This window comes from Cordyceps militaris, assembly GCF_000225605.1.
Source record: "Cordyceps militaris CM01 unplaced genomic scaffold CCM_S00007, whole genome shotgun sequence".
NCBI lineage: Eukaryota > Fungi > Ascomycota > Sordariomycetes > Hypocreales > Cordycipitaceae > Cordyceps > Cordyceps militaris.
In genome coordinates this window covers 654639-679838 of record NW_006271975.1, presented here as the reverse complement: position 1 = coordinate 679838, position 25200 = coordinate 654639, and the positions used below count along the sequence as shown (strand labels likewise).

The following is a 25200-nucleotide window of genomic DNA, read 5'->3' as shown; positions in this document are numbered from 1 at the left end:
AATGCGTCCCTCATCGGTTTGGTGCTATTGCTTTTCAGGCTGTGAGGCGGCCATCGGCGCCCTCCAAATGACGTCGCTCTACAGTAGCTCACGTGGGGCAAGCAACACCTCAAAGTGCCGTCGTCGTCACCTCCATCAACCTGCATGATGATTTGTCTCGCCATGCACCCCAAAGACACTCGCGTTTCCTTGACCTACGCCAAACCTGGACAGAGGGGTTGCTCTCCTTTATCGCCGAATCCCAGGCTCAGAGTGACCGCCCGCGGCTCCTTTTAAGAATGAATTCCATCCTGTCCCATCTCAAGAAGCGCAACCGCCACAACCTCGACACCTTTCGTAATGCACCCTTGGCGGAGATATCGGGCTCGCTCGGCGACCTGGGCACGCTGCTGCCGCTCATGATTGCACTCGCCATCCAAGGCTCCATTTTCCTCGACGCGACGCTGGTCTTCTCCGGCGTCTTCAACATCATCTCCGGTGTCGTCTTTGGCATCCCCCTGCCCGTGCAGCCCATGAAGGTACGCGCCAACCCCGCTGCGGTACATCCCTCCCGCTAACCGTCGCCAGGCGATTGCATCCGCGGCGATTGCGCACCGGGGCGACTCATCCATAGAGGGTGTAGCGGGCGCCGGTCTCTGGGTCGGCGCGGCCATCTTTGTCATGTCCGTCACCGGCTTGCTACGTTGGGCGGTCAAGGTCGTCCCCATCCCCGTTGTCAAGGGCATTCAGCTCGGTGCCGGCCTGTCGCTCATCATCGGCGCCGGATCGTCGCAGCTGCAGCCCCTGGGGTGGCTGCAGCCCATTCTCGACAACCGATTATGGGCCATCTTTGCCTTTCTGGTTCTCATCGCAACCCAGCGTCTGCAACGCTTTCCCTACGCGCTGGCGTTCTTCCTCCTAGGCTTGATTTTTGCCCTCATTCAGGTTGTTCGAACTCACCAGAGGCTACCTTGGTTTAGCTTGTGGCAGCCCGAGTTCATTCGGCCGACTATGATTGGCCACAAGGACACCTCTCCCATCTACATGGCCATCGGCCAGCTGCCACTTACAACCCTCAACTCGGTGATTGCGGTAACAGCGCTTGCTGCTGACTTACTTCCAAATGCTCCCACTCCATCGGTGACGGCCATCGGACTCAGCGTGGCCATGATGAACCTGACGTGTACCTGGTTTGGTGCCATGCCTGTATGCCATGGATCGGGTGGGTTGGCAGCCCAATATCGCTTTGGTGCGCGCAGCGGCGCCAGCATTATATTCCTGGGAGCTGTAAAAGTTATTCTGGGCCTCTTCTTCGGAAGCACGCTCATCGGCCTCTTGGGTCAATATCCCAAGAGTTTGTTGGGCATTATGGTTCTTGCTGCCGGTCTGGAGCTTGCCAAGGTTGGACACTCACTCAACCAAGGAGCCCGTGATCTCTGGCAAGACTCTTCCGAGCAGAGTGGAGGCTTATCTGTCATCACACGAAAGTTGCGCAGCCCTTCTGAGGAAGAGCGGATGGAGCGCTGGACTGTCATGCTTATGACCACTGCCTGTATCCTGGCATTCAAAAACGATGCTGTTGGGTTTCTCGCGGGGCTGCTGTGCCACTGGGCATTCCGTTTGTCTGACAGGTTTGTTCGCAAGGTCAATGAAGTTGTGGGAGCTAGTGAACGCGATCCGCTACTGCGGTAATGTATTCAAGGTTTGTGTCTGATGCAAATACTACCTGAGCGAGTGTCGCTATAAACAACTATGAAGCCTTAATCCTGTCTACTCTAGACCATTTGCCCCTAGTATTTAGGCGACAGCTCATGCTGGTCGCTCCTTAGGCCATCCATCGTAATGTGAACCGTGTGTGTTCTTGACCTTGGAGAGAAAGAAGTGATCGACCACGAACCAAACCGTGCCACAGATTGCCGCGCCGCAGCCTTCCACAATGGCGATGACCTTGGCCGAAACGCTCCAGACGCCTTTCTGCTGCGTATAGACACCAATAAAGGTCGAGACGAGACCGGCTATGCAATTGGCCACTCCAGGAAGGAAGAGCTTGTTCGAAATCCAGACGTAGTTCTTCATGTGGATAAAGGAAAGGCATGCCATGCCAATGACAGAAATGGAGCACATGATGGCGGCCAGCGCCAGGAGCCCCAGGTTCTTGACGCCCTTGACGATGGATTCGGCAGCTTTGCTGGGAAATTTTCCATCGCCATTGTCTTCGATTTGCTTTTGTATGCTGGTGAATGTGCCCGGGATAACGATGAAGCTGGCCAGCAGTAACCACACGAAGAAGGCGGCGAGGATGTTGTGTGCCGTGGAGATCTTGTCCTGGTCGAGCAGCATGCGCACGTAGCGCGAGTGGAAGCTGTCTGCGAGGACCAAAGGCTTAGGGAGCCAGACGTCGGGTTTGCTCCATTTCTTATTGGCAAGGCGAGCGGGCCGGAGACGGTCGAAAATGCGGCTCATAATGAGGGTTGCTGAGAGAGGATACCAATGAGATGGGAATTGGGAAGCAGCGACGAAGGCAAGAAGAGTAAATAGGGACAGGACGAGAAGCGCTGGTTCAATACATGGAACGAATGAAACAAAAGGACAGTAAAACAAATGACAAAGGAAAGAAATAGGCCAGAGTGTTACGTTGGACAATGAAGGTGTAGAGACAGTGAGAGTCTATTGAACGGGCTATTGGGCTTTATCATACAAACGAAGCGGTTCTGACCGTTTCAAGCTTAGTAGGACCATACTATTGTTCTAAAATTGGTTGAATTCATTCATTTGCCCGGCGGCGAGAGAAACAATGGTGTTGTGCCACATTGGTGCGCAGATGACACGAGTGGAGGAGGATGGAAGCTGTGGTGTTGCATTAAGCGCCGGCATTCGTGGAGCAAGCCCTGGCGGGCAAACTGCGCCAGAAGTAGGGGCTGCAACTGAGCTTACCAGAAGGGGTTTTTGTTGATGAAAGGAATGGGGTCAGGCGAATTCTGAATTCGCACTGGTTATCCGTCCATGAAGCAGCGGCTGTCGGCTTCTGCTCTAGTGGCCATAGCGATCCAATGGTGGAATTTGAGCGGCACCGAACTAAGAAACCATGGAATTTCTCTTTGCTAACTATTTTCATCTCTACAGAGCTCTATTGTCACTCATTCGTCGTGCCCCAGGATAGGGTGGCCTCGACACAGACCTGAATCCCAGTAAATGGGATGCATCATGTGAGTGTCACCTAGTCTTGGTAGGCGGCAAGCAAGCGTGTATGCAGCCGCTTTCCTTGAGAAGAGACAAGTTTGGGTAAATATGTGCTACCTGGAGATTCCTCGCACACACTTATGCGACACCATGGCGTTTTGATCCCGACTTACACTTTGCCATTGCGGCCGCAGCCGATCGTGTTTCCCCCGCTATGCCCGTGCCCGGCCCACTGAGAATATTTGGGGCTGACGCTGTTCTGTGTTCTGCTGTGCCTTTTTGCTCTGGCAGGCTGCACCGCCTGGAACAGGTAGCGCTGGAGGCACATGGTTCGCCCCAGTGGCAGTGGACACGCTAGACTGACCCCCCAAAGAGCGAGGAGTCACTCCGCTCAGCCAATCACAACGCGCCATGGCCACTGCTGCTACAGCGCTATGCTTGGATGGAGCCCTGTCTACGCCGCAGCAGAAACAGATTCCCGACGCATCGCCCGCGCCTGCCAAATTCTTTTGCCTAAGGTAAGGCTGTCCAGTCAACAAACCGACGACGACGCCCGTCCAAGTGTACTCAACCGACCACCCGCGCGGGCTGCATCACCCCTCTCTACGAACTGCTCTGCAACCTATTTTTTTTTTCATCTTCCCCGCTGTCGCCGCGCGCGAGTGCAGATTTGCATTCAAACCCCCCTCGGCACGGAGGGCGAAGGAGCTGTTTGCCGGTAGCAGCGATGACTTCGTCGAGCGCAGGCCATCAGGGCCTCCCCGACGCCGCTGCCACTGCCACCGCTCCTTCCCATCAGTCGCACTACTCTGCGACACCGCCTATGACGACCAACTCGACACTACCCATGGCCTCCGACGCCGTCGAGGCGGCCGAAACTTCGAACGCGCCGACCGCCACTGACCACGACGCTACCAATGGGTCCCCGACCACAACAAAGCGACCAACTACCCCAACCACGAATGCTGCTGGCGCAAACAATACACAGCACACTGCGCATGATGCAGTAACAGCCGCGCAGACACCCGTAAACGCCCAACCCAGCGTAAACCGAACCGCGACCCGGACGGTTAATGGTATTCAACAAGTCGACACATCTCTGCAGATGCAAGACGCCACCATGGCCAACACGGAGCTGTATGCCCCTTCGACACCCTTCACGCCCGCCGCTACCTCCAGCATCGATCACCATGCATACATGATGATGGCCCTCGCTTCCATGTCCAATGCGCCCTCGGCAATGTCACCCCCGCCCACCGTCACCCCATCCCAGGTGACTCTGCCCAACCTCATGGATGCCAGCGTCCACGGCCTGGCTCACGGTAACACCGCCTTCCAAGCTGCTGCCGAGAAGGGCCTGGAATCATTTGCGCGAATAGAGTTTGCCGATTCCGTCTTTCAGATGACAACATATGCTGTCATTATTGGCCGTGACCAGCGTGCTATGCAGCAGGCCCGCCACGATGAAAAACGCGCAGACTTTCATAAACGCCGCACCCAGGAAAACGCGAACATGGGCCTACCCCCGCCATTGCCCATGATGCAGGATCGCAACAAGTTTAGCAAGTCTTATGTCTCTGAAGAAGGTGGCATGCTTGGTCCCGAATCCGATAGCGAAGAGAGCGGCCGACCAGCGAAGCGCCGTAAAACGAGCACCGCCGGATCCTCTCAGCCGGAGAACGAAGAGAACAGCGACAACATAATATCCAACCGCCAATACGTTTCACATACACCCGGCGCAGCCGCTGTCGACCTCACATCATTACGGCCTTCACCTTGGCACATTCCTTTTATCGGCATTCATTCTCCAGGTCCCAACATTGCAAATAAGACCAAGGCCATTTCCCGCGAACATCTCAAGATTGCATACAATCAACAAGAAGGCGTTTTTGAGGCTATCCCGCTGCACAAAAACGGCTTCTTTTGTGAGGATGTTCACTACAAGAGCGACAAAGTGGTCCTCAGATGTGGTGACCGTCTACAGATCAAGGACATTGATTTTCGTTTCATCATCAATGGCGTCGAAAGGGGTAGAACAGGAGCCGAAGAGTACCTCGAGGAGGAAAAGAAGCCCGCCAAGAAGCGCCAGACGCATGGTGGCAAGGAGATGAGCTTCGAGTTTGAACAGACTCATGGGAATGGTCAAATTCAAGAAACTAGCGATGAGCTGTCAGACGTTGAGGGCTCACTACCCGAGTTGTCAGACCTTGGCGAAGATGCTGACGGTGACGAAGACATGGGCGAAGAAGATATAATGGAAGGCGAAGAGGCCATCAACAGCGAAGCCTTTGCAGACCAGTCAAATCTCCTTATGCCAGAAGTACCTAGGAAGAGAGGGCCTGGGAGACCACCAAAGAACGGTATCATGTCGAAGCGGGAGCAGCGCCTACTCAAAAAGCAGCAGCAAGAGATGGCGAAGAAAACCCTTCCGCAGCCACCCCCCATTGAGCCCCCTATGAAGCGCAAGGTGGGCCGACCGCGCAAGCATCCCCTTCCAGAGGATGCCGGAGACCAGCCGGAGAAGCGCAAATACAAGCCTCGCAAACCGCGCGAGGATGGTGCCGAGGGCTCCGATGCTGAAAGAAGAGCTCGGGAGAAGAAGGAGAAGAAATCTCGCCCCAAATCACCACCATTGGAGCTCAAGATTGATGAATACACTGAGGAGCAACTTCAAAAGCCCAACAAGAATTACGGCGTATTAATCGACGAGACGCTGACCGCTGCTGGTCCCGACGGCCTTACGTTGAAGCAGATCTATAAGAGAATATGCTTAAGATACCCATGGTTTTATTTCCATACCGAAACGAAAGGATGGGAGAGCAGTGTCCGTCATAATCTTATTGGAAACGAGGCATTCAAAAAGGACGAGACGACCAACTTGTGGTCGCGCGTTCCTGGAGTGGAACTAGACGCCGGAAAGAAACGCAAAGCGTCGTCACCGGATCGAGCCATGGCTGCACAAGGATATGGCCCATATGCGTACCCCTATAATGCACATCAGCAGCACATGGCTCCTGGCTATGGGCAAGCCCCAGTCACAGGCTACCTAGTCCAGCCCTACGCCGGTCAACCAGCCCAACAGCGGCCTCTACAATACGCACCCCCTGTACCGCAACAGCCGCAACCTCAACCTCAGCAGCAACAGCAGCAGCAACAGCAACAAGTACCGCAGCAGCAACAGATACAGCAGCAGCTCGTACCTCAGCAAGTACCGCAACAAGTACCACAGCAGCAGCATCATCAGCCTCATCCTCATCCTCAGCCTCAGCCTCAGCCCCAACCCCAGCCTCAGCAACAAGTACAGCAACCCCCTGCCCCAATTGCGGCTCAACCACCAGCGCCCACGCAGATTGGTGTTTATGGTCCTCCTCCTGCGCCAGCAAGACCGCCAACGGGAGTTCCACAGGCTAGCTCTTACAGCTCGCCGTACGCTGCGCGGCCTGTCCCTTCGGTCAGCCCTATCAAGATTGAAACGCCAGCACAACCCAGCGCTCTTGTCCCTCCAGCTGCCGCCAGGCCCTCCCCTGGTCCAGCTGGCACATCTCAGTCACAGACCGCTGCTGCAGGCAAAGCGACAGCTTCATCGTCGAGTTCTACTGCCCCCCGGCCTGTCATCGAGCCGCGCCTACTGCAAGCGGTTGTCGGTCTCAAAAATGGTCTGGTTGACAACCTCAAAAAGGCTCGCAACCCCAAAGCCGAGGCTATTGTCATGTCAGCACTGAATCGCTGTATTGGTCTGAAGAAGGACGCTACGGAAAATGACAAGATGGAGGCCATTTGTATCAAGGGTATCCGTCAGGTCATTGACGGCTTCACGAAGAACAAGAGTCCCACGCCAGGTGGCACGACAGCAAGTGACCCCCCTCCAATCCTTGAGGCCAAGGTTGTCGCTTCATTGAACGGCTTCAAAGATGTCTCTATCCAGGCGCTTAAAGGTCGACTCGGCGAAGCAAAGGCTGAGGCTGTGACGCTCTCCGCGATTGATCGGGTGCTTCGATTCGTTGACGCTAGCATTATTCCCCCGAGCGGCGAGGGCCAGACGAGCGGTAACTTTGAGGGAGTCGAGCAGCATCTGATGAAGTCCATCAGACAGCTCCTTGCAGGAATGAATCTGCAGCTGGGCTAGCGTGCTCAGTGTATGGAAAAGGGCTACCCATAACGGGCAGCATCCCCCCAGGCGTTTTTGAATTTCATGTAGTTAGCGGGCTTTGCGTTTTTCCTCGTTATTTTAGCCTTGAAACGTGGTTTTACGCGACAAGACGGGGATTTAATGACAAATATGTCAAAGTACTTTTATTGGACGTCTGCCAGCTCGGTTGGCCCATTTGAACAAATGGGAGGCGTCATGAGCTCATGGTATACCAGTAGATGATATATGTAGCTACGATTGTACCTCACCAATTAAATTGGAACAATCCCCAACGTTTTTGTGTCTCTTGCCGTAACATTTCTCTGGGGTTCGTTCAGACGCGCTTTCACTGCTGGCAAGATTTCCAGCACGACGAGGGAAGAGATGAAGTTGGTCAAGATTAAATTGTATAAGAATTCTTCTTCTTTTAGCGCTTCAATTTTCACTCCCCTCTCTTACATGTGTCCCGTTGAATGACAAAACGTTTCCGCCAAGGTGTATGTACCGAAGAAAAATAGAGATTAAAAAAAAAAGGGAATCAAGTGTGAAAAGCAGCAAAAATGTCGGCAGAGTAATATGGTGACAAGAAAATAAGAAAGGAACAAGATTTCAAGACACCATACAATAGACCCAGAGCAACGCATAAATACGCAATCAGAACCCACCAGCACCAAATGAGAAAAACACATAAAAACCCTGGCAGAATCACCTTGTTCGTCCCAGCAGTCAACCCCCATTCACTTTTTCTCATTACGCCCCCTTTGCATCCTGTGTATATGAATCTTTGTTAAGGATAATAATTTCATACCATCATCATGATTTTTTTACCGCGTAACAAGGTCTGCCCGCGACAACATAGCGCAGCCTATGCGCTCTGCGGGACAGCACCAGCACTCCCGTCCTTGTCGGCCGCGGACAAGACGCCGTTGGACCTGGCCTTATCCAGGCCCGAGACGCCACTGTCCGTTTCCGCAAAGATGCCGAGGCTGTTGTGGGTGCCAGCGGTGGTGCTGCTGCCACCCTCGGCCCTCTTTCCCTCGTCGGCCATCTCATCGAGGTTCATTAGAGCGGGTGGCCGATGGCGCATTTGCTTGGCCTTGGTGAGCGAAATGGTCTTTTGCTGGTACGTCGTGGTAACGGGTGCCGCGTCGTCGCGGTCAATCGTGGCCTTCATCATGGCGGCCATCCACAGCCGGCCTTGCTTGACGTTGGGCACCGCAAAGTAGTGCACCATGGGCTTGGTAAAGGTGACGGCCCGCGAGAGACCCGCGCGCGGAGGCATCAGCTTGAAGATAAAAACAGGCTCGTTGGACTTTTCCAAGTCTGGGGACAGGGACGAGTTGGGCAGCGACGACGGACCACCGACGGCGTTGGTAATGGTGGCGTGGAGTCCGGTGAGTCGATCGTTATCGGCGGGCAGCACACGGTGGAAAGAAATATCGATGAGACCCTTTTCTTCTGTGTCGTCTTCCGAGTAGTAGTATGACAGGCGGCGACCCTTCAAGACGAAAAATCGTGGCTTCCAGGTGGTCATCAGATGCGAGCTCTTCTTCTTCATCCATCCAAAGTACTCTGCACCTTCCTTGGCCTGTGCGGGGCTAATCTTTAACAGCCCACGGGTATACGCACTCGTTCCCTTTTTGCCCTTCTTCTTACCTTTGATCGGCGCAGTGGCTGCGCTGTTGTTGTGCAGGCTAGAGGCATCAGGCGAGTCTTGGTCTAGGCTTGGCGCTACAGAAGGGGTGCTCTGCCCAGTGGCCGGTGAAAATGATACGCTATCCTTAGTGGAGGAATCGGATGGCGATCCACGGCGATCCAAGGAGAGCTTTTCGGAAATGGCGCGCATGCCACTGCGACTTGACTTTTGGCCTGGACGGCTCACGACATTCGATAGCCAGTCCGAGTTGAACCCCTGATGCTTCGGCGCAGGCTGCCCACGCTTCGGATCCAGTTTCGTGACGGTAGGCGGAACGTTGTCTTTCAGCGGGGGTAGAGGACGTATGGATTCGGTGGTGTTTGTCGACGCACTTCTGCCATGGGAAGCCGGTTGAATCCCATAGTATTTTTGGGCAGCAGTAGACGGCCCTTCACGGTACGATTCGACGCTGCCAAAGCGAGAGTGTCGAGAGAGCGCAGTAGCGCTACGAACTCTCTGTTCTTCGGCGTAGCTGGACTGCCGAGAGTGGGCGATGCTCTCGCGCTTCTTAAGCACGTTTCGTCGCCTAGCCTCGGCGTCAGTGCCGGAAAAATATCCTCTATCGAGATCGACAGCTGAATCTTGACCCCTTTCGAGCGGGATCATATCCGGGAGGCCAGCAGATGACTGCGGGCGAGCTGCAGGTTGCGCAAAAGCGTTGCCAAGCGTCCAATTGCGATCAAATGATGGCTGCTTTCTGTGGCTTTCTATAGGAGACAGAGGTTGCAGAGATGGCGAGGGCACCACGGGGGACGCAATACAAAAGTCGGTAGTGGAAGAGTGACGTCTAGAGTGGTGCAACTCTCGAATGGAAGCGGCGGACGGTCGCTTTGCGTGGCCTGGTCGGAAATCAGCCATCCTTTGCGGCGATGAGGGCGTCAGTTGGGTCGCAGGAGAAATCTTGGGGGCCTGGGACAGGTGTTTAGTGGAGATGGATGAGGGTCTGTTGGAGCCTGTTGTCGTGGCCGTGTTGGAACGGCTTTTGCGGCTTCTTGCTCCTTCCGAGCCGGCCTCGCTACCATATCGCGTGCCGCGCTTGACAGTGTTGTCATTGTTGGCTACTTCATCTTGGAGGGCCTTGATCTTGTGCCAAGTCTTGAGTCTGCGACCAACCGAGCCGAGATCGAATGCCTTGATGAAGAGTGAGCTCTGATCCATGCCTAATATGACCTCGCCGGTAATTTCTTGGTCCCGGAAGACTTCGCAGTGTTGCTTCTCGACGCCGGCTTCGAATAGATACTCAGCAACCTGATCAGCAGACCAGGCTTGCACCTCTTGTCTCGTGTGGGAGACCTCCTCCTCCTCGTCCGTTTCCTCGCCCCGAATGTAGGACATGCGATGGTCAAGTGGAGCACTGTATTCGGACCCTGAGTCAGTTCCATGGTTTCGTAGGTTGGTACCGGTGCTGACAGGAGATCGCAGGCGCGTAATGTGTTCGTCAATGACATTAAGGGTGTCGCTGAGGACGCGGCTCTCGTGACCAGACGCTGGTTGAAGAGGCAAGGTTGGTGGAGGCACCACAGGTGAAGCGTCACCGGTCGGGCTAGGTGCACCCCGTGTGAGTGAAGACTCGGACAAGGGAGGAATCGAGGGCGAAATGGAGGAGGCGTCGGTTGCTTCGGTAGTTGAAGGCTCAGGAGTATCGTTGGCATGACTTGTGGCGAGCGGCGGAGTTGGAACCCTTGCTACGGCAGTGGGCTGTGTCGTCTCTTCGGGGGCGGGTGCAGTGGTTGAATATTCGGGTACATTCCTTGGAGCTGGTCGTGTGTATACTAAACATGGTCAATATAGCCCGAGGATGTTGGGTCAGCGCGGCAAACCTTCAGGGAATAGTCCTGTATTGCCATTGAGGAGGTGGCGGCCAAGAAACCAGCCATCGCCAAATTCGTCGTCGCGCTCAATTAGCTCGACTCTGTCGCCTTTGCCGAGGCTAAGTTCATCGGAGCTCCGGGCATGGAAGTCATCTATGTAGCTGTGAGCGGCTGAGAGGCGATGCGGACAGCGTAGGGCCGTCGCAGTGAGAACGTACGTATAACAAGAAGGGTGCCGCCGATGTCTGGGCGAGGACCGTCGCTGGGACCTCTCATCGGTATTGGGCTGGACATGGTTGACATCTGCAGTTGGCAGCTGGCAGTGGAAGTCCTAAATCGAGTTTAGCACGACCAGAGTGCCGCAACCGGGCAGCGATGAATTATGTCGGGGCGGCAATGGTGGCAGGCATGCAGGCAGCAGGGTCGAGGTGGGCGGGTAGCCAAGAGGGCGAGGCAGCAATCGGGTGCCCATGCGCCAGTCGAGAGCAGGACGCGGAGAGGCTCGCAGTAAATTCGAATTCGAAGAGCGACAGAAATGGGTATAGAGGAAGCGCAGCGGTCGTTGACGCGGAACGAAGGCGCGATGAAATGTGTCGAAAGCCTCTGTCTTGGAGGATGGGATGAGAGAAGGGCGTGGTGTTGAGGAGGCGGCTTTTGGTGGGGACCAAGACAGTGGGTGGAGATGGTGGCCGAACTATTACAGTGCCTCGATGTAATTCCGAGCAACGTGCGTTGGAATTTTGGTACTGTTTTGCTCTAAAAACTAAAAACGGCCAGTATTGCATTGGGTCCACTGTACTGATGGATGGTTCTTGTGAGGTGCCAGAAGGTAAAGTGGTGGCAGCAAGTCACTCTCGTCGTACGGTGGCGGACGCTTCAGGCCAGGTACAGGGGTCTTGGTGGACAAGAAGGCGATGCAGGAGGTATCGTTCCATGTTATGGAGACATGCAGGTGAGCTGGGATGGAAAAGAGTACTTGTTGTCTGATGAGACAAGCTGGAAGGCGGGGAAGCGGTCATTACTTTGCAAGTATATTCCAGACGGATAGCTCTTAAAAACATCAAAACTACCTACAACCTAAGCAACTAAGGTAACTAGCAACTGTCTAACTGAACTCTATTACCACTGTGATGATACCAGCACCACAGTAATTGCGGGTCGAAGCCTGTTATTTTGATTCCAAGATGCATCATCTAACCCACCTGCCACTGATCATCTTAATAAATCCGTTATTTGGAGGACATCGATCACTTGCGTCGCGTCCCCTCAGCTCGCCAGTGTGATACCAGGGACACCAGTGACCTGTGCTAGTCATCTAGTTACCTCGGCACTCGCCCACAATATCAAGTCAATGTCACCGGCTTCTTTATTTGCTACATTTCTTGTCATATGTCCCCCATGCATAGTCGATGCGCATATAGCCACGGCCGTATTCAGTGATGGCGCCGCTCCAGGCATTGCGCCGTCGAAATCTTGGCCAAACGCTATGCGCGTCGGCCCAAGCCGTACGGCATCGACGTGGGCATCATCATGGCTCGGCCCGTCATCTCTTTTGCTTTCTAACATACACACAGATGTAGGATATAGACAAGAACTTATGTTGATGGGAATTGGGTGGGTTGACGCGTGCAGTCGTCCAATCCAACGCGGCTATCGAAGCTGCTGCCTGTCCAGCATGCTGCACCCGGCGAGCATGGGCGCCAAAGCAAACACTATTTCTCACATCGAGGCAGCTTGTGTGTGCAAACCTACCAGGCTATCCGCATGTATTCGGCATCAATACCCCAAGTTCTTTCATCCACCAAGTGCCTACCTTACTGTTCATTATCTCTAATCCAATCAGTGCTCGGCTAGAATAGCTGTTTGTCTAGCCGGAGCCTGTTCCCGTCTCACAAGCATTCACTTGCTTGGCTGCATGTCGGAATTTTCACCCATCACCCTCTCATCACCTAGCCTCCCATCACCCTCTCATCAGCTCTACGCGAGCAGGACTATTCGAAATGACTTCCACTCCAACGCAGGACCCTCTGCACACGGCACCATCTTCGCCGTTTCTATCTCAGCAGCCCTTCCCTGGTGCCGTGTCCGCCGTCCTCCAGCCACGCCCAACTGTCATGGAAATCCCACCACCCTTGCCGCGACCTAGCTTTATATTACACACAGACGGTAGGCCCACGGATGATGCCAACTTGGTGTATTCGGAATGGATTCTCAAGCTAGACGAGGCTCTCAACGCCGGCATGTCGAGCCCGCAATCTCATGATCTCCAGCAGTCTCGTCGAGTGATATTGTCCGCCGCCTGCCACCGCCACGATATTTTCTACATCGTTATGCATCAGAGATATTGCACTTGGTCACGTAATAAACTTGACGCTTACAACCTCATGTACTCAACTGCACCTGCTGCCATAGATCGGGGGTTTGCTGCGCTCTCGGTGCTACTTAAAACCAACGACGCTCTTTCGCCCACGCACCTCGAGTGGTTTGTCGACTTTCCCACTTCAACTTTTGACTCCTTCCTTCCTGCGCCAATCCTGGCTTCTATCACCAAACAGATCATCGACTTCATCTTACTCTTTGCCGCGCACTGGCAAGACCTTCGAACGCGCATCGTCCATCGCGGATTTCCCGTTCTCACTTGGGAAATGAGAACCATACTTCGATGCTCGTCAATCACGGTCCAGGATCTCATTTTTACCCTCAGTCGTCGCCTCTTAGGCTGCCCGGATGGCCCCTTGGCAACCGCCTTTGCCGACCTCTTAAACCGCGACCGGGCCGTTGAGTCGGCCATGTTCCAGAACCCTGTTACTCCAGAGTATGCTCGGCACAGTAGAAATGAATTGACGAAGGCCTATATTACTCTCGTCTCACGAGTTCGTTCTCAGATGCGCAATATGTGTAAGTATTAACTTTACTCCAGCCCAATATTTGCTAATGCTTTATAGCTCCCATGCCTCACGCGTCGCCGTCTCCAGGGGCTCCCGCGGCTACAGCGCCAACTGCGCAGAATAACTATCAAATCCCAATGAAAACGCCTGTTTCACGCTCCGTTGCATCTGAATCGCGTACCCTCAACTGGTCCCCGCGGAATCAGCACTCCCAGTGCTCCCCAGTGCTCAACACAAATGGTTCTTCGACAAACCAGGGAATACGCCAGCCGGGCCCGTCAATGCCTAGCGCTGCAGGTAGCCCAAACATGATGCAATACGCCTGTCAACCAATCGCCTCATCTCAAGCCCAGCCTCGGGACTCGCCGGTATCTATGGCTCAGCATGGCCGGCCCGCCGTGCCTCGGGGCAATGTCGCAACTCCAAACCTGACTGCGCGCTTGGATCCGGCACCTGGCAAAGTCGCCCGACGAATACCCGAATCAGAATATCCGCAGAACGCCTATGGCCTGGCTTCTCTTAAAGCTGGGTTGCATCTATCGCGGCAGCGTAGCCCCAGACGAGTGCCCCTTGACATTAAGCACATACGGTACTTTCAGCATGTCGACAAGCTCATTGTTCAGCCGACAAACCTAGACGTGAGCATACATTTGACAGAGATCAAATTCTCCCTCTCTGAAGAGCAACTTCAGATCCTCCCTATGTGGCAAACCGAGTCCGACCTCTGGAGTCTACCAATCGTGAGATTTGCAAACAACGCTCTTCGATTCAGGGTGCGCGTGTGTCGATTTCCAAAGGCAGACCCTGAACCGGGTGAGTCCAAGTGGATAGAAACCAGCACGTTTTGGCCAGAACTGATACAGATGTCAATAAATTCGATGCCATGCTTATTGAGTCGCAAACAACACTTCCATACAGATTTGCCGGCCGAGATGACTTGTGATGTAAAGGCCGGTTACAACGAGCTCCGCGTTAGCTTGCCTTTGCTGTCTACGAGTGAAAGCGGCTACAACTACTTCATTGCGGTCGAGCAAGTAATTGTCCAGGCTTATGTCACAGTGTGGAGGAGCATCCATAACCATCCGCATATTTCTACAGATGCGACGTTGGAAATAATTCGGCACCGTTTTGAGCTGTGCGGCAGCGGCGAGGTTGCTTTGGTTGGTAGTACCTCAAACGTCTCGATCTGCGACCCCATCAGCTCAAAGATGTGCAATACGCCTATCCGCAGTATCAACTGCAAACATCTGGAGTGCTTTGATCTCGAAAACTGGCTGCAATCGCGGCCAAACAAACCCGGATCCGAACAGAACGAGCCATGCCAGGTCGACTCCTGGGCCTGCCCAATTTGCCGCAGCGATGCGAGACCAAGCCAGTTGCGCATTTGCGACTACTTTTCTGACGTGGTGAAGCAGTTGCGCGAATCAGGCCGATCAGACACGAGAACGATTGTGATGAGTGAGAATGGCGAGTGGCAGCCGCTCAATGAAACACAGCGGCGAGAAAGGGCATCGCAGGCAGGTGGTTCGCTAATACCGAGAAATGTAGAGGTTGTTGAGATTTTAGACGATTAGCAGGTTACAAAATGCAATTTTCGCCACTCTTGGCCTGGTGAGATGCATCATGTAAGAAACATGCCACAGTAGCCTCGATGTAAGATGTAAGACGATGCCACACCAGACCCACCAACAAACAAGTCTAATATCTCAGTGCGCTAGCATTACCGAGGAATCCATAGGTCAGACGAATTGCTAGAAGATACAAGAGTCATGGGTGTAGTTCTGGCTGAGACCAAGTACTTTTTATCCCGCACCCCAGCTGGCCGCCGGAGCACTAACCCGTTGGAATCAACTCATCTAACCATCCGACAACAACCGCCGGCTTCCTGCCAAAGAGCATCCAAATCCGTGTTACGTAGTCACTGCTTATATCCCCATGAATTCCATGTTTCTCACGCCTTCTTTCCCTTCCCCTCAATCCACCCCGCCCAACCGGCTTAGGAGCGCAAGACCGTCTAACCCGTCGAAGACTTGATCGCAATCAATTCCGGGTGCCTCCCTAACACACACAGCGGGCTGAAAGAGAAGAGAAGCCACACGATGCAGGGTCTTACGCCCCCTAGACGGTCGACAAGTCCACCGCGCAGGCGCAGGGCTTGCATCCCATGCACGAATGCTAAAGCGCGCTGTAATTTCACCGACACCGACGGCGTCGCTGACGACGCCGTCTGCGAGAGGTACGTGGTCGTCATCGGCCTTGCTGAGCCAGGGCTGCGACGGCTGACCAGCAAATTGTAGATGTGAGAGGATAGGAATTAGGTGCACTGCCAAGACCACACAGAGTCTCCGGAAACCACGGCTTGTAAAACCGCTCAACAAGTACGCTTTCCTTGACGGGATGTTTGCCCCAAGACTAAGACTGACGCATCTGTAGCCGTGTCGCGTCTCTGGAAGAGCGTCTCGATGCATTGACGACGGCCATTGAGACGCAAAATGCCCTCACTTCGCGCAGCTTGGCCATTGCCGGCCCGTCTGCTGCTGTCCCGACGCCCAGCCAAGCCGCCGCGCCGACCCCGGCCATCCCTCCGGTGTCATCGCCCGCGAGCACCTCGACGTCCAAACCGTCGCCCGCCGCCGCGCCGCGCCAGGACTCGGCCAGCTGGCCGTCAGCCGCCCGGCAGCCGCCCCTGGGCCTTACCTGGCCACAGGCGGAGCGGATCCTGGCCATCTACCGCGAGACCTGTCTCTACAACTTTCCCTTTGTGTGGATTCCCGGCCACATGACGGCACAGGAGCTGTGCGAGTCCAAGCCGTGCCTGTTCCGGGCGGTCATGCTCTCCTCGGCCCCCTTGCCAGTCGCGCGGCTGAAAAAGATGAAGCGCAATGTCATTGCCTACATAAGCCAGCACATGCTGGTGGAGGAGGAGCGAAGTCTCGACGTGTTGCAGGGCTTACTCATTGTGATTGCTTGGTACGCGACGCGCCCGGGTTTATCCAGCACCTGATCAAAAATTGACAAGACACAGGGCGGATCTTCAAAGTCTATACGACCAGCAAATTACGAATCTCACATATTTGGCCACGGGCTTCGCACACAACTTGGGCATCACCAAGATACCGCGGGAGCTGCTCAAGCAAATCGGAATGGATAATGCGCCAGATGATGTGAGAGCGGCCAAGGACATCAACGTTCCCAAGGCGCCATCGTCGGACGAGATGCGCGCGTTTCTTGGTGTCTACTACTTATTATCAGTGTACGTAGAATCGCTGGTTGTTGAACTTGTAAGCTAACCGCCGCAGTAACTCGAGTCAATTTGGCCGCAACACGACTATGCGGTGCCAGTACGTCGACTTTTGCGCCGACGCCCTCGCCCAGGCCGGCGAGTACCCGTCCGACTTTCTGCTGCAGCAAGTCGTGCGGCTGATGCAAATCGAGGACCGCATCTCCGAGTTCTTCGGCTCGGCCAACGACACGGCCCGCGGGCGGCCCTTTCTCTTCCTCGTCGACGAGAACGTCACGACGCTGCGCGCCGAGCTCGACACGGTCCTCGAGTCGCTCACCTACGCCGAGCTGGCCCAGCGCATGCCGCACTGCTCCCCCGACCAGATCGACCACTTTGCGCGCTACTTTGAGCTCACGCGGCAGTACCTCCTCGTCCGCCTGTACGAGCCCGCCACCTACCTCGGCGACGACGTGCCGGCGCCGGCGGGCGCCGACCCTGGCAGCGGCCAGCACCGCTACCGCGCCACGGCGCTGCACAACTGCCTCGTCGCCGCCAACAGCTTCTTCGAGACGGTCACGACGGTGCCGGCCACGAGCGCGCGCTTCCAGGCGCTCGCGGCCCCGGGCCAGACGGGCTTCGTCATGGTCATTTGCTCGCGGCTGCTCGTCGTCGACGCGCCCGACTGGGACGCGGCCGCCGCGCGCCGCGTCCTCGACTTCTCCGGCTTCCTCGCCAACATCATCGGCCGCCTCGAGGGCGCCGAGGCGCGCCGCCGCGCCACCGTGGAGCACTTTGTGCGCGAGACGCGTGTCCTCGGCGTCTCCCAGGAGGAAATGGACGAGCCCGGCCGGTACGCCGGCTCCTCGCACAAGACCGCCTACATCAAGACGTGGTACGAGAACCGCCTGCGGCAGATGGACGAGGCGGCCGCGACGGGTGCCGCGGGCGGGCGGGGCGCTGCTGCACCCGAGGAGGTCGAGGAGCCCATGTATATGGAGGAGAGGCTCCTGGGGCGTCCGTGGTTCCGGCTCGCGAGCAACGCCGGGCCGCGCTGGTTCGTCGGGCTCTTGGAGGGCTCGGCGTGGAACTTTGACGATGTGCAGATGAACAACACAAGCCAGTGAGCGAATCCTATGGGAATTATCGACAATTCGCTTGGAGAGGCATGACAGCCTGAATCCAAATATTTCATTCAAATCTGCGGCGTCAGACTTATCTCTCAATGCCAGGCTGATGTCGAGCGCTTGCGCGAAGAGGTGCAGCACAGCGAGAGTATCAGTCACTTGCCTAGCATTTGTATAAAGACTGGCAATGTACTGCTTGCGGTTACCTGTCGATGTGATTTAATCAAAATAATAACGAAAATGGGCTTGCAAACCCGATTGTTAGAAATTGATGCAGCTAGTTCCAGCAAGATATAGTATAAGTACTTGAGTTGACCAAATTTCAAAATTCCTTCCCGTGGTATCATCGTACACTGCTGCGCAAACCTTTGCAATTCCGTTGTAATAAACCATTAAGCTTTGCGTATACATGACCTATGCATGTTCGTTCGATTTAGTGCAATTTTTTCATTTCCGTCGTAGCCTCATTTCCTCGAGTCGTGTTCAAGCTGTGTCCACGCCTTCTGCTCGGCATCGTCGCTACCAGGCACCAGTGAAGGGCGACGACTGCTCGCGCCAGCTTCTATGTCAGTAATTTCGCCAGGGAGAAGTATGTCTTCTTGCTCTTGTTCCTTTTTTGTCTCATCCGCCACAAGTTCTTCCGAGGCACTGCAAGACAAGCCTGTGAGTGCATTGGCACTGGCAGGCCTACGTCGGGCCTCCGCCCCCGGCCCTCCACCGCCGATGGTTCGGAAGCCCTCGGGCGACTTTTCGACCTTTGGTGAGGCTGAAAGCTGCTTCGGCAGCAGGGGACGCAGCCAGCGCTTTATGAGCGGAAAGATCATGGGGAGGTTTGTGGTCATGACGGCCACGAACGCCTCGCGGGTGCCCCATGAACCAGCCAATTGGGCACCATTAATGGGATCCTAGAGTCAGTTAGGTGGGAAGTTAAAAAAAGAAGCATGGCCGGAACGTACGGCGAGTATAAAGGCACTTTTCAAAACCGCGCAAACGAGAACGAATATCCCAGCGCCTAGCACAACAGTCGAGGCAATCTTTTTCGACAGTGCCAGCGAAGACTGCCACAGTATGGGGATCGGGATCATGATGAGATAAATGTCGGTAGATACATTGGTTGCAAAAGTTGACCACACTATGGGCAGGGAAATGGCAGCTTGACATGACCCTACAGAAGCACGTTAGGTACTGTTCCGAGCAGAAGGGGAATACGCTCGGCTGTTGCTTACTGCCTGGGTCGGGATATATTGCCCAGTAGTTTCGGAAGGGACGACAGAATGCGAAGATGCTAACAAGGCACGTAATGAAGGTGGTGATGACGAGAATGAAGCCGATGCAGATGCGAAGTTGGAATGAGCGTCCCAGACCAAACATGAGGCGCGTCAGGAAGAAGAGCATCGAAATCTTCAGGCTAGTCATGAGACAGACATACGTCGACCAGCCCGCTACCTGAATCTTAGAGCCAAGGACACTGGTATAGTCAGCGTCTGCAGACCGAGAATCGGCAAGGGACAGGAATCGAATTTACCGCTTCATGTACTCGTCGCTATTTGGATCCAGGCTTTCCCGCTGCGTTTCGGACATGCCATTGTTGGCCGATCCATTCGCCGCATGGCCGACCTCGTGGCCAAGCGCCGACTGCGCGGTATAAAACAGCTATGCGATAGTCAGCTCGCCTGTTCCACGCCGATGCGGGCAGCGGCACTTACAATACCGACCCAGACAAAATAGTCATCTGCGCGCAGGCCCCGAAGCCCAACTGCGCGTACGCGCGCATAGGTTCGCAGCATGGTCGCCGACAGCCCGACTGCGTACAGCGTCCACAGCTCGGTGATGAAGGCGACTTCGGCGGCGGCAGCGGCGCCTGCCGCCCGATCGGACCCTGGCTGCGTTGCCGTCATGGCGCGGCCAGAATTTGCTATGATGAGGAAAAGGGCTCTGCCGAAATTCGTGTGACTATGGCCAGTCGACACTCGTCCATCGTCGACCGGGTCCCTTCCTCTCGAGAAGAAGGCGGGCGAGCGAGGAGCGAGGGGCACAGAAGGAGGTTGCAGGGCCGAATCCCCTTGTGCAAATCTCCCCCCTCCCCTGACTGTGGCTGCTAAATCGGCGGGAGGCGGGTGGGTGGGTGAGATGAGAGGGCGGGATCGGGCAGCCAGCCGGGCTAGAACACCAGCGTTGTGAGCAGCGCGTCAGTAACGAATGGCCTGCGGTGTTGGGAGCGACATGAGAGGGGGTCGATCTTTGTGTAGTTTAGCTTGTCGGTGAAAGAGGTGATGTGTCTCTTATTTGCCAGCGCGAGCAGAAATAAGGTCCGGCGAGATGGGCGGTCTAGAAAGCAGTGTTGCAGTCCACATGATCGGAACATGTCTTACGACAGGGCCAGAGGGGATAGTACTGGAACATGGCATGCAATACAGTGCCACGACGACTGGTTCGTATAGATGAGTGTAACCCGGGCGTGCAGAGCCAAGAAAGGCTAACACGGAACTGATACCTTGCGGGATAAGCAGGCTCTCGGCTGTCTCGCAGCTGTTGATGCCCGGCGTGCCAACAGAGCAAGCTGGTGTGAGGCATCCAGTTCTCAGTGGCAGCAGCTGCGTTGTGCTCCGTACGTTTTCCACGGAGAGCGCTCCGGAACACAATTGAGCGTATGATTGCTACCCTTGGCAGCTTGGCTTGAACTTTGTAACTATTGGCTTGATCAAATTTCCGCCCCTGGCACGCCCGTCTACAGGTACAAGCAGCGCCGGACAGCAAAACAAAACCATGTCTGTGAATTCTCAGGCGGTCCAAGTATGGGGCCACCGAATAGTTGGCTCGCATTGTTACAGTGGCCTCACATTGTTGTTGATCCTCACGCAGCTGGCCTCAAAAACCCCTGAAAAGGTCAAGCAACGAGGACGATCGTCGATCACAAGCAAACCCACCCACAGCATCCATGTCTCGTCAACGCCACTGGGGGCGAAACGATACGTCAGGGTTGTCCGGCCCGAGCCTGTCCTGTGGGGACTTTGGTGATGAAAAGCGAGGGCAATTCAGAGATGGCGGGTGGCTGAACAAGCGGACGAGATTAGTGTATGATTTACATAGTGATGGACAGTGCATCTTGGAGTTACGTTGCGGCCTCACTATCATTGCCTTTAACCCTTCTATATAAAACCTGCCATTGCGATTAACGCTGCTGGCATAAATCTCTCCTTGGTCAGCTCCCTATTTGCGACGGTTATCCATGTACTTCACTACATAATAGACATTTGCGAGCCAGTGTCCAAATGTGATATCGCTCTCGGCTGCATGCGGCACTATCGACTCCGCTGATCCGGTCTCATATTGGTGTTGCAATTTCTCACGTTATAATAACGAAATGGAAGCTCCTGGACCTATCACTCGCGAACAGTTGGTCAGTGGTGCAAATACCATGCAACTTCTATTTCAGGGCGGAGACATCACATAATGTCTCTGCCAGCGCCATGCAACGTCGTTGCACCCACATGCAATCCGTGCCGTCTTAGCTCCCGCATCTTCAACATCCATTGTTATGGTGAAATAAATGGTGGAATAATTGCAAAGTTTCTATGGCATTTTGTCGCCGATAGGGATCAAACCTCTTTGATCCGCCGCGCAAAAGTGCATGACTGTGTATTTCTGTGCACCGCCCGCTAAGTAGCAGGCAAACTTCACTTACAAACCGGTCAACCTCGTTGAAACCAAGCTTCTCGAGCACTGGCCGACTTTCTGCATTCAGTTCATGCGCATTAGCCTGCATCTCTCGCGGATATAGCGGGCTTGTGGGCGCAATGTCCTGCCGGTAGACACTAAGTACGGCCCGGACGCTCTCCGTCGCGAGTCCTGAGTCCTTGCCCCAGACGTCAGGCATAAACAGGTAGCCAAGCCATGAGCTGGGTAGCCAAGCTCCACGGCCTTGCACAGGTCATTGGGGCCGCGCATGCAGGCATCAACGTCGTCTCCGAGTATGGAACGGGTGGCCAGCAGCGTGACGCCCTGCCATTTTCCCGTGTTTCTCTTCCATCTCGGTGGGGTGAAGTACAGTACTTGAGTACTAGGTACGACACTCGGATTTTCTTCGTCGGCATCGGTACGGGAATGATGCCCACCATCCAGGCCTTGCTCTCCTCCAGGGTCTTGCATGGTCCATGCTGGCTACAAGCACGTCAGCTGTTGAGCCATGCAGCTCGGGAAAGAAGTAGTCAGGCCTTCATTTCGGTGCTTTTGTACTGCTCCAGAGTGTGGTGAATCTCTCCACTTCACAGCCACGGGGTCCTCTTCACTCCTCTTGACAGGCCTTGATAAAAGACGGGCGGTGAGGATGTCCCTGAAAGTAAAGTGCATTTTCTGATAGACTTTTTTCTTTGTGATAGATGCAGGCTCATTGTAAGGGGTGTTCAGCTCAAAACGATCACTAACTGGTAGATCACTGCCACCCCGCGCAATACGAAGCCACACGCCCGCCGCCGTCCAATGAGTCACTGCCGCATTCGTCGATGCGCACATATCTTCACAGACTCAGCTGCTTGGCTAGCCATACTTCTCGTCGTATTTGAGTCAAATTCTGCGCCTTGTTGACATAGACAGCCACTGCGTTGAAGATCTACTGTAGCCACTGCAGTCACAAATGACGATGTGCACCTCTGCATATGGTGCGAGAAATGGCGATTAAAAGAACAAAAGTGGGTGCAAAATAGCGAGCGCCTTGTATGAGCCGCGTGATATTGACTATGATGGCTCCTGGCACCCGGATTACACTCGGCGACTGATGGATCTTATTGGCCTGCGTTCGAGCGAGAGAATACTGTCTCTGGCGTGCGGTACTGATCTCGAGATATTATGCGCGGCTCCTGTCATCACTCGCAGTGACTGCATTGTTGTAATCGATGTCGCCAAAGCCATGCTCGGGGTCGCCCAGCTGCGCAGCTGGATGCAGACCGCTCGGTGCACCAGCACGTCAGCTCATCCAGAACGACATGGCGGATCTACAGTCCTACTCAGCGTTAGGAAAACACTACTTCTATCTAAATGTCTTTGTTCTTCTTGAAGAAAGGGAAACGATCCTCAAAAAATGGGCAAAGTACCTCAAGCATGGGAGACGAATGGTGAGTGACATTCCAGGAACTCAGAGCACACCGGAAGGAAGAATTACGGAACATATCTACAAAATTTTAGGCGTACAATATGCTTCAAATCTCTCTTGTGGCGCTTGATATATCGATGTTGCACGTTCCTGGAATTGCAGGACCTAGACGTCAACACTGCAACTGTACTCGCAAGCGCCCTGGCAATGATGTCTATCACCTTAATAAGGTTCAACTCGTGTAGCAATTCGACAAAAATTATGCAGGCAGCAATTTACATTACGGTTGTTTTAGCTGATTTTCCGGAGAAAACAAAACCATTCTTCATCAAACAATGGAATAGGCTGGCGGCGGACGGCACGGTCACAGTGTGCGAGAGCCAGTGCGTATGAATCGAGAAAAGAACTTGATACGAGAGATAGCTTGCTAAAATTGAGACGAATGCATCTAAATGTTCAGGCAGAACGTCAACGTTTCGGCGTTCAGATCTTTGACGTCTTGACACGTGTGAATCTGGGTTTGACTGGAATCTTCGGGTGGTCTCCCTCTAGTTCCAGTCCTGTAATCTTTTCCAATTCCTCTACCGCCTCAAAGGTTCTGCCCAGATTTACCTTGATGGTGTTAAAGCCTTCCTTCTTGGCAGCCTTGAGGTTCTCTCCGATGTCGTCCAGGAAGAGAATCTCGGTCGCCTTTACGCCAGACTCCCATCCCAGGTTGCTGTTACGAGGTGAGTCGGCATTGCGCTTGGCGAATTCGTCAAGCCTCTTCGTCGCAAGTTGGTAAATGCTGGGTTCCGGCTTGCGATGACCAACATGCGCAGACGAGACGAATACGTCAAAAAGTCCTTTGAGGGGGCCGGAGAAGAAGTCGGCTTGGTGAAGCGCGTGACCGGGCGGAAAAATGACGGTGTTGCTGAGAGCACCAATAATGTACTTATTTTTCGCCTTGAGTGCTTGCAAGGCAGGGAACATCCAAGGGTCATGCTTGACGGATCCAGACATCATCGCGTTAAAAAGCCACTCGCCGTCAAGCGCAGGCAGCGGAGGGATTTGATCGTCAAGTTTGGGGTTCTTTGCTCTCTCCCGCTCGTAGAAGGCTTCCCATAAAGACTGTCTGTGCAAATCACGATTGAAGCCCTCGAAAAAAGCTTCATCCATGGCAATGTCACCGCGCTCAAGACGATGCCAGAAGCCATTGGGAGCAGATTTGGAAATCGAATGATTGATCCACCCTGGAGGAATGCCGAGGCTCAATTCATAGTCCAAGATTGCTTGAAAGGGAGAAACGACCTAGTGTAAAGTATTAGGCCTCACTAAGAGTGCAAACTAGTTGGGTTGGAAAAGCAACTTACACAAACACCACCAATGTCAAAGAGAATGACTTTCGGTTGCTTAGGTCCGTACAACTCACCATCAATAGCCTCCAGAATGAGGTCTACGGGCGGATCTTCACCGAATTCAGACATTACGATGGAATTTGTCGTCGTACCGTGGTGGGATGAAGCTGTCCATTTGCTAGGACTGTAGTTGCATTTAAATGAGGGACAGCTTACAGGACAATTGGAGAACTGCCCCGGTAAAAGACCTCCTTGCCTCGGCAGTGCCCCATAATACTTGCCGTTCTGATCGGAGTGGTCCGGCCCCGCGTTACGGTTTACCTAATCAAACACCACGTGATCTTGGCCAGTATTCGAGCCCCCTCGTCACCAACCGCAGTTCCGCGCAGTGGGTCGCACAATTGGCAGGGTACATTCGCTTAGGGCTTGAATTTATCCCCCACCAAATTTTCACCCGTCGTGTTTCCTATCACGAACTTTTATTCACAACTACCAGGGACAGTCCGTTGTTGACCACCAATACCGTCAAAATGGTAAGTTGAGGCCTCTCTCCTAGGTATACCATGTTCATGGGAACCTGCGGTTTCGATTTTATTATCGGTTCCATCATGGCCGCCTGGCAGAAACGCCAATGGCCATGTAATTGCTCGAGATGCAGAGTCGTCGCAAGTTGCTTCGGAAGGAGGACGAGCAAGTCTGAAGCGCAAATTGCTGACTCGGGGGTATTATGAATATTAGGGTTTC

The 25200-nt window shown here is 54.3% G+C and overlaps 9 protein-coding genes across 9 annotated transcripts; 5 read left to right on the top strand and 4 right to left on the bottom strand.

The window, feature by feature from the left end:
- Positions 1-278: 278 nt before the first annotated feature.
- On the top strand, positions 279-1671 carry CCM_08433 (sulfate transporter, putative; the record flags this gene model as incomplete). The annotated part of the gene is made up of 2 exons (XM_006673572.1): positions 279-518; positions 568-1671. 2 exons carry the CDS (start codon positions 279-281, stop codon positions 1669-1671), a joined length of 1344 nt encoding a protein of 447 aa, XP_006673635.1.
- A 117-nt stretch (positions 1672-1788) lies between these two features.
- On the bottom strand, positions 1789-2442 carry CCM_08432 (uncharacterized protein; the record flags this gene model as incomplete). The annotated part of the gene is made up of 1 exon (XM_006673571.1): positions 1789-2442. The coding sequence occupies one exon, from the start codon at positions 2440-2442 to the stop codon at positions 1789-1791; it is 654 nt and encodes a 217-aa protein (XP_006673634.1).
- A 1128-nt stretch (positions 2443-3570) lies between these two features.
- On the top strand, positions 3571-7285 carry CCM_08431 (forkhead domain containing protein; the record flags this gene model as incomplete). The annotated part of the gene is made up of 2 exons (XM_006673570.1): positions 3571-3677; positions 3823-7285. The coding sequence occupies 2 exons, from the start codon at positions 3571-3573 to the stop codon at positions 7283-7285; spliced, it is 3570 nt and encodes a 1189-aa protein (XP_006673633.1).
- Positions 7286-8153: 868 nt separating this feature from the next.
- CCM_08430 (polarized growth protein) lies at positions 8154-11089 on the bottom strand (the record flags this gene model as incomplete). Its single annotated transcript, XM_006673569.1, has 3 exons — positions 8154-10756; positions 10805-10948; positions 11014-11089. 3 exons carry the CDS (start codon positions 11087-11089, stop codon positions 8154-8156), a joined length of 2823 nt encoding a protein of 940 aa, XP_006673632.1.
- A 1706-nt stretch (positions 11090-12795) lies between these two features.
- On the top strand, positions 12796-15257 carry CCM_08429 (MIZ zinc finger protein; the record flags this gene model as incomplete). The annotated part of the gene is made up of 3 exons (XM_006673568.1): positions 12796-13693; positions 13741-14496; positions 14602-15257. The coding sequence occupies 3 exons, from the start codon at positions 12796-12798 to the stop codon at positions 15255-15257; spliced, it is 2310 nt and encodes a 769-aa protein (XP_006673631.1).
- Positions 15258-15782: 525 nt separating this feature from the next.
- CCM_08428 (Fungal transcriptional regulatory protein) lies at positions 15783-18030 on the top strand (the record flags this gene model as incomplete). Its single annotated transcript, XM_006673567.1, has 5 exons — positions 15783-15919; positions 15981-16061; positions 16117-16653; positions 16709-16964; positions 17026-18030. The coding sequence occupies 5 exons, from the start codon at positions 15783-15785 to the stop codon at positions 18028-18030; spliced, it is 2016 nt and encodes a 671-aa protein (XP_006673630.1).
- A 464-nt stretch (positions 18031-18494) lies between these two features.
- Positions 18495-19928, bottom strand: CCM_08427 (uncharacterized protein; the record flags this gene model as incomplete). Its single annotated transcript, XM_006673566.1, has 5 exons — positions 18495-18935; positions 18987-19195; positions 19257-19498; positions 19556-19665; positions 19737-19928. The coding sequence occupies 5 exons, from the start codon at positions 19926-19928 to the stop codon at positions 18495-18497; spliced, it is 1194 nt and encodes a 397-aa protein (XP_006673629.1).
- An 868-nt stretch (positions 19929-20796) lies between these two features.
- On the top strand, positions 20797-21048 carry CCM_08426 (uncharacterized protein; the record flags this gene model as incomplete). Its single annotated transcript, XM_006673565.1, has 1 exon — positions 20797-21048. The coding sequence occupies one exon, from the start codon at positions 20797-20799 to the stop codon at positions 21046-21048; it is 252 nt and encodes an 83-aa protein (XP_006673628.1).
- Positions 21049-23602: 2554 nt separating this feature from the next.
- On the bottom strand, positions 23603-24585 carry CCM_08425 (epoxide hydrolase, putative; the record flags this gene model as incomplete). The annotated part of the gene is made up of 2 exons (XM_006673564.1): positions 23603-24409; positions 24472-24585. 2 exons carry the CDS (start codon positions 24583-24585, stop codon positions 23603-23605), a joined length of 921 nt encoding a protein of 306 aa, XP_006673627.1.
- Positions 24586-25200: the final 615 nt, after the last annotated feature.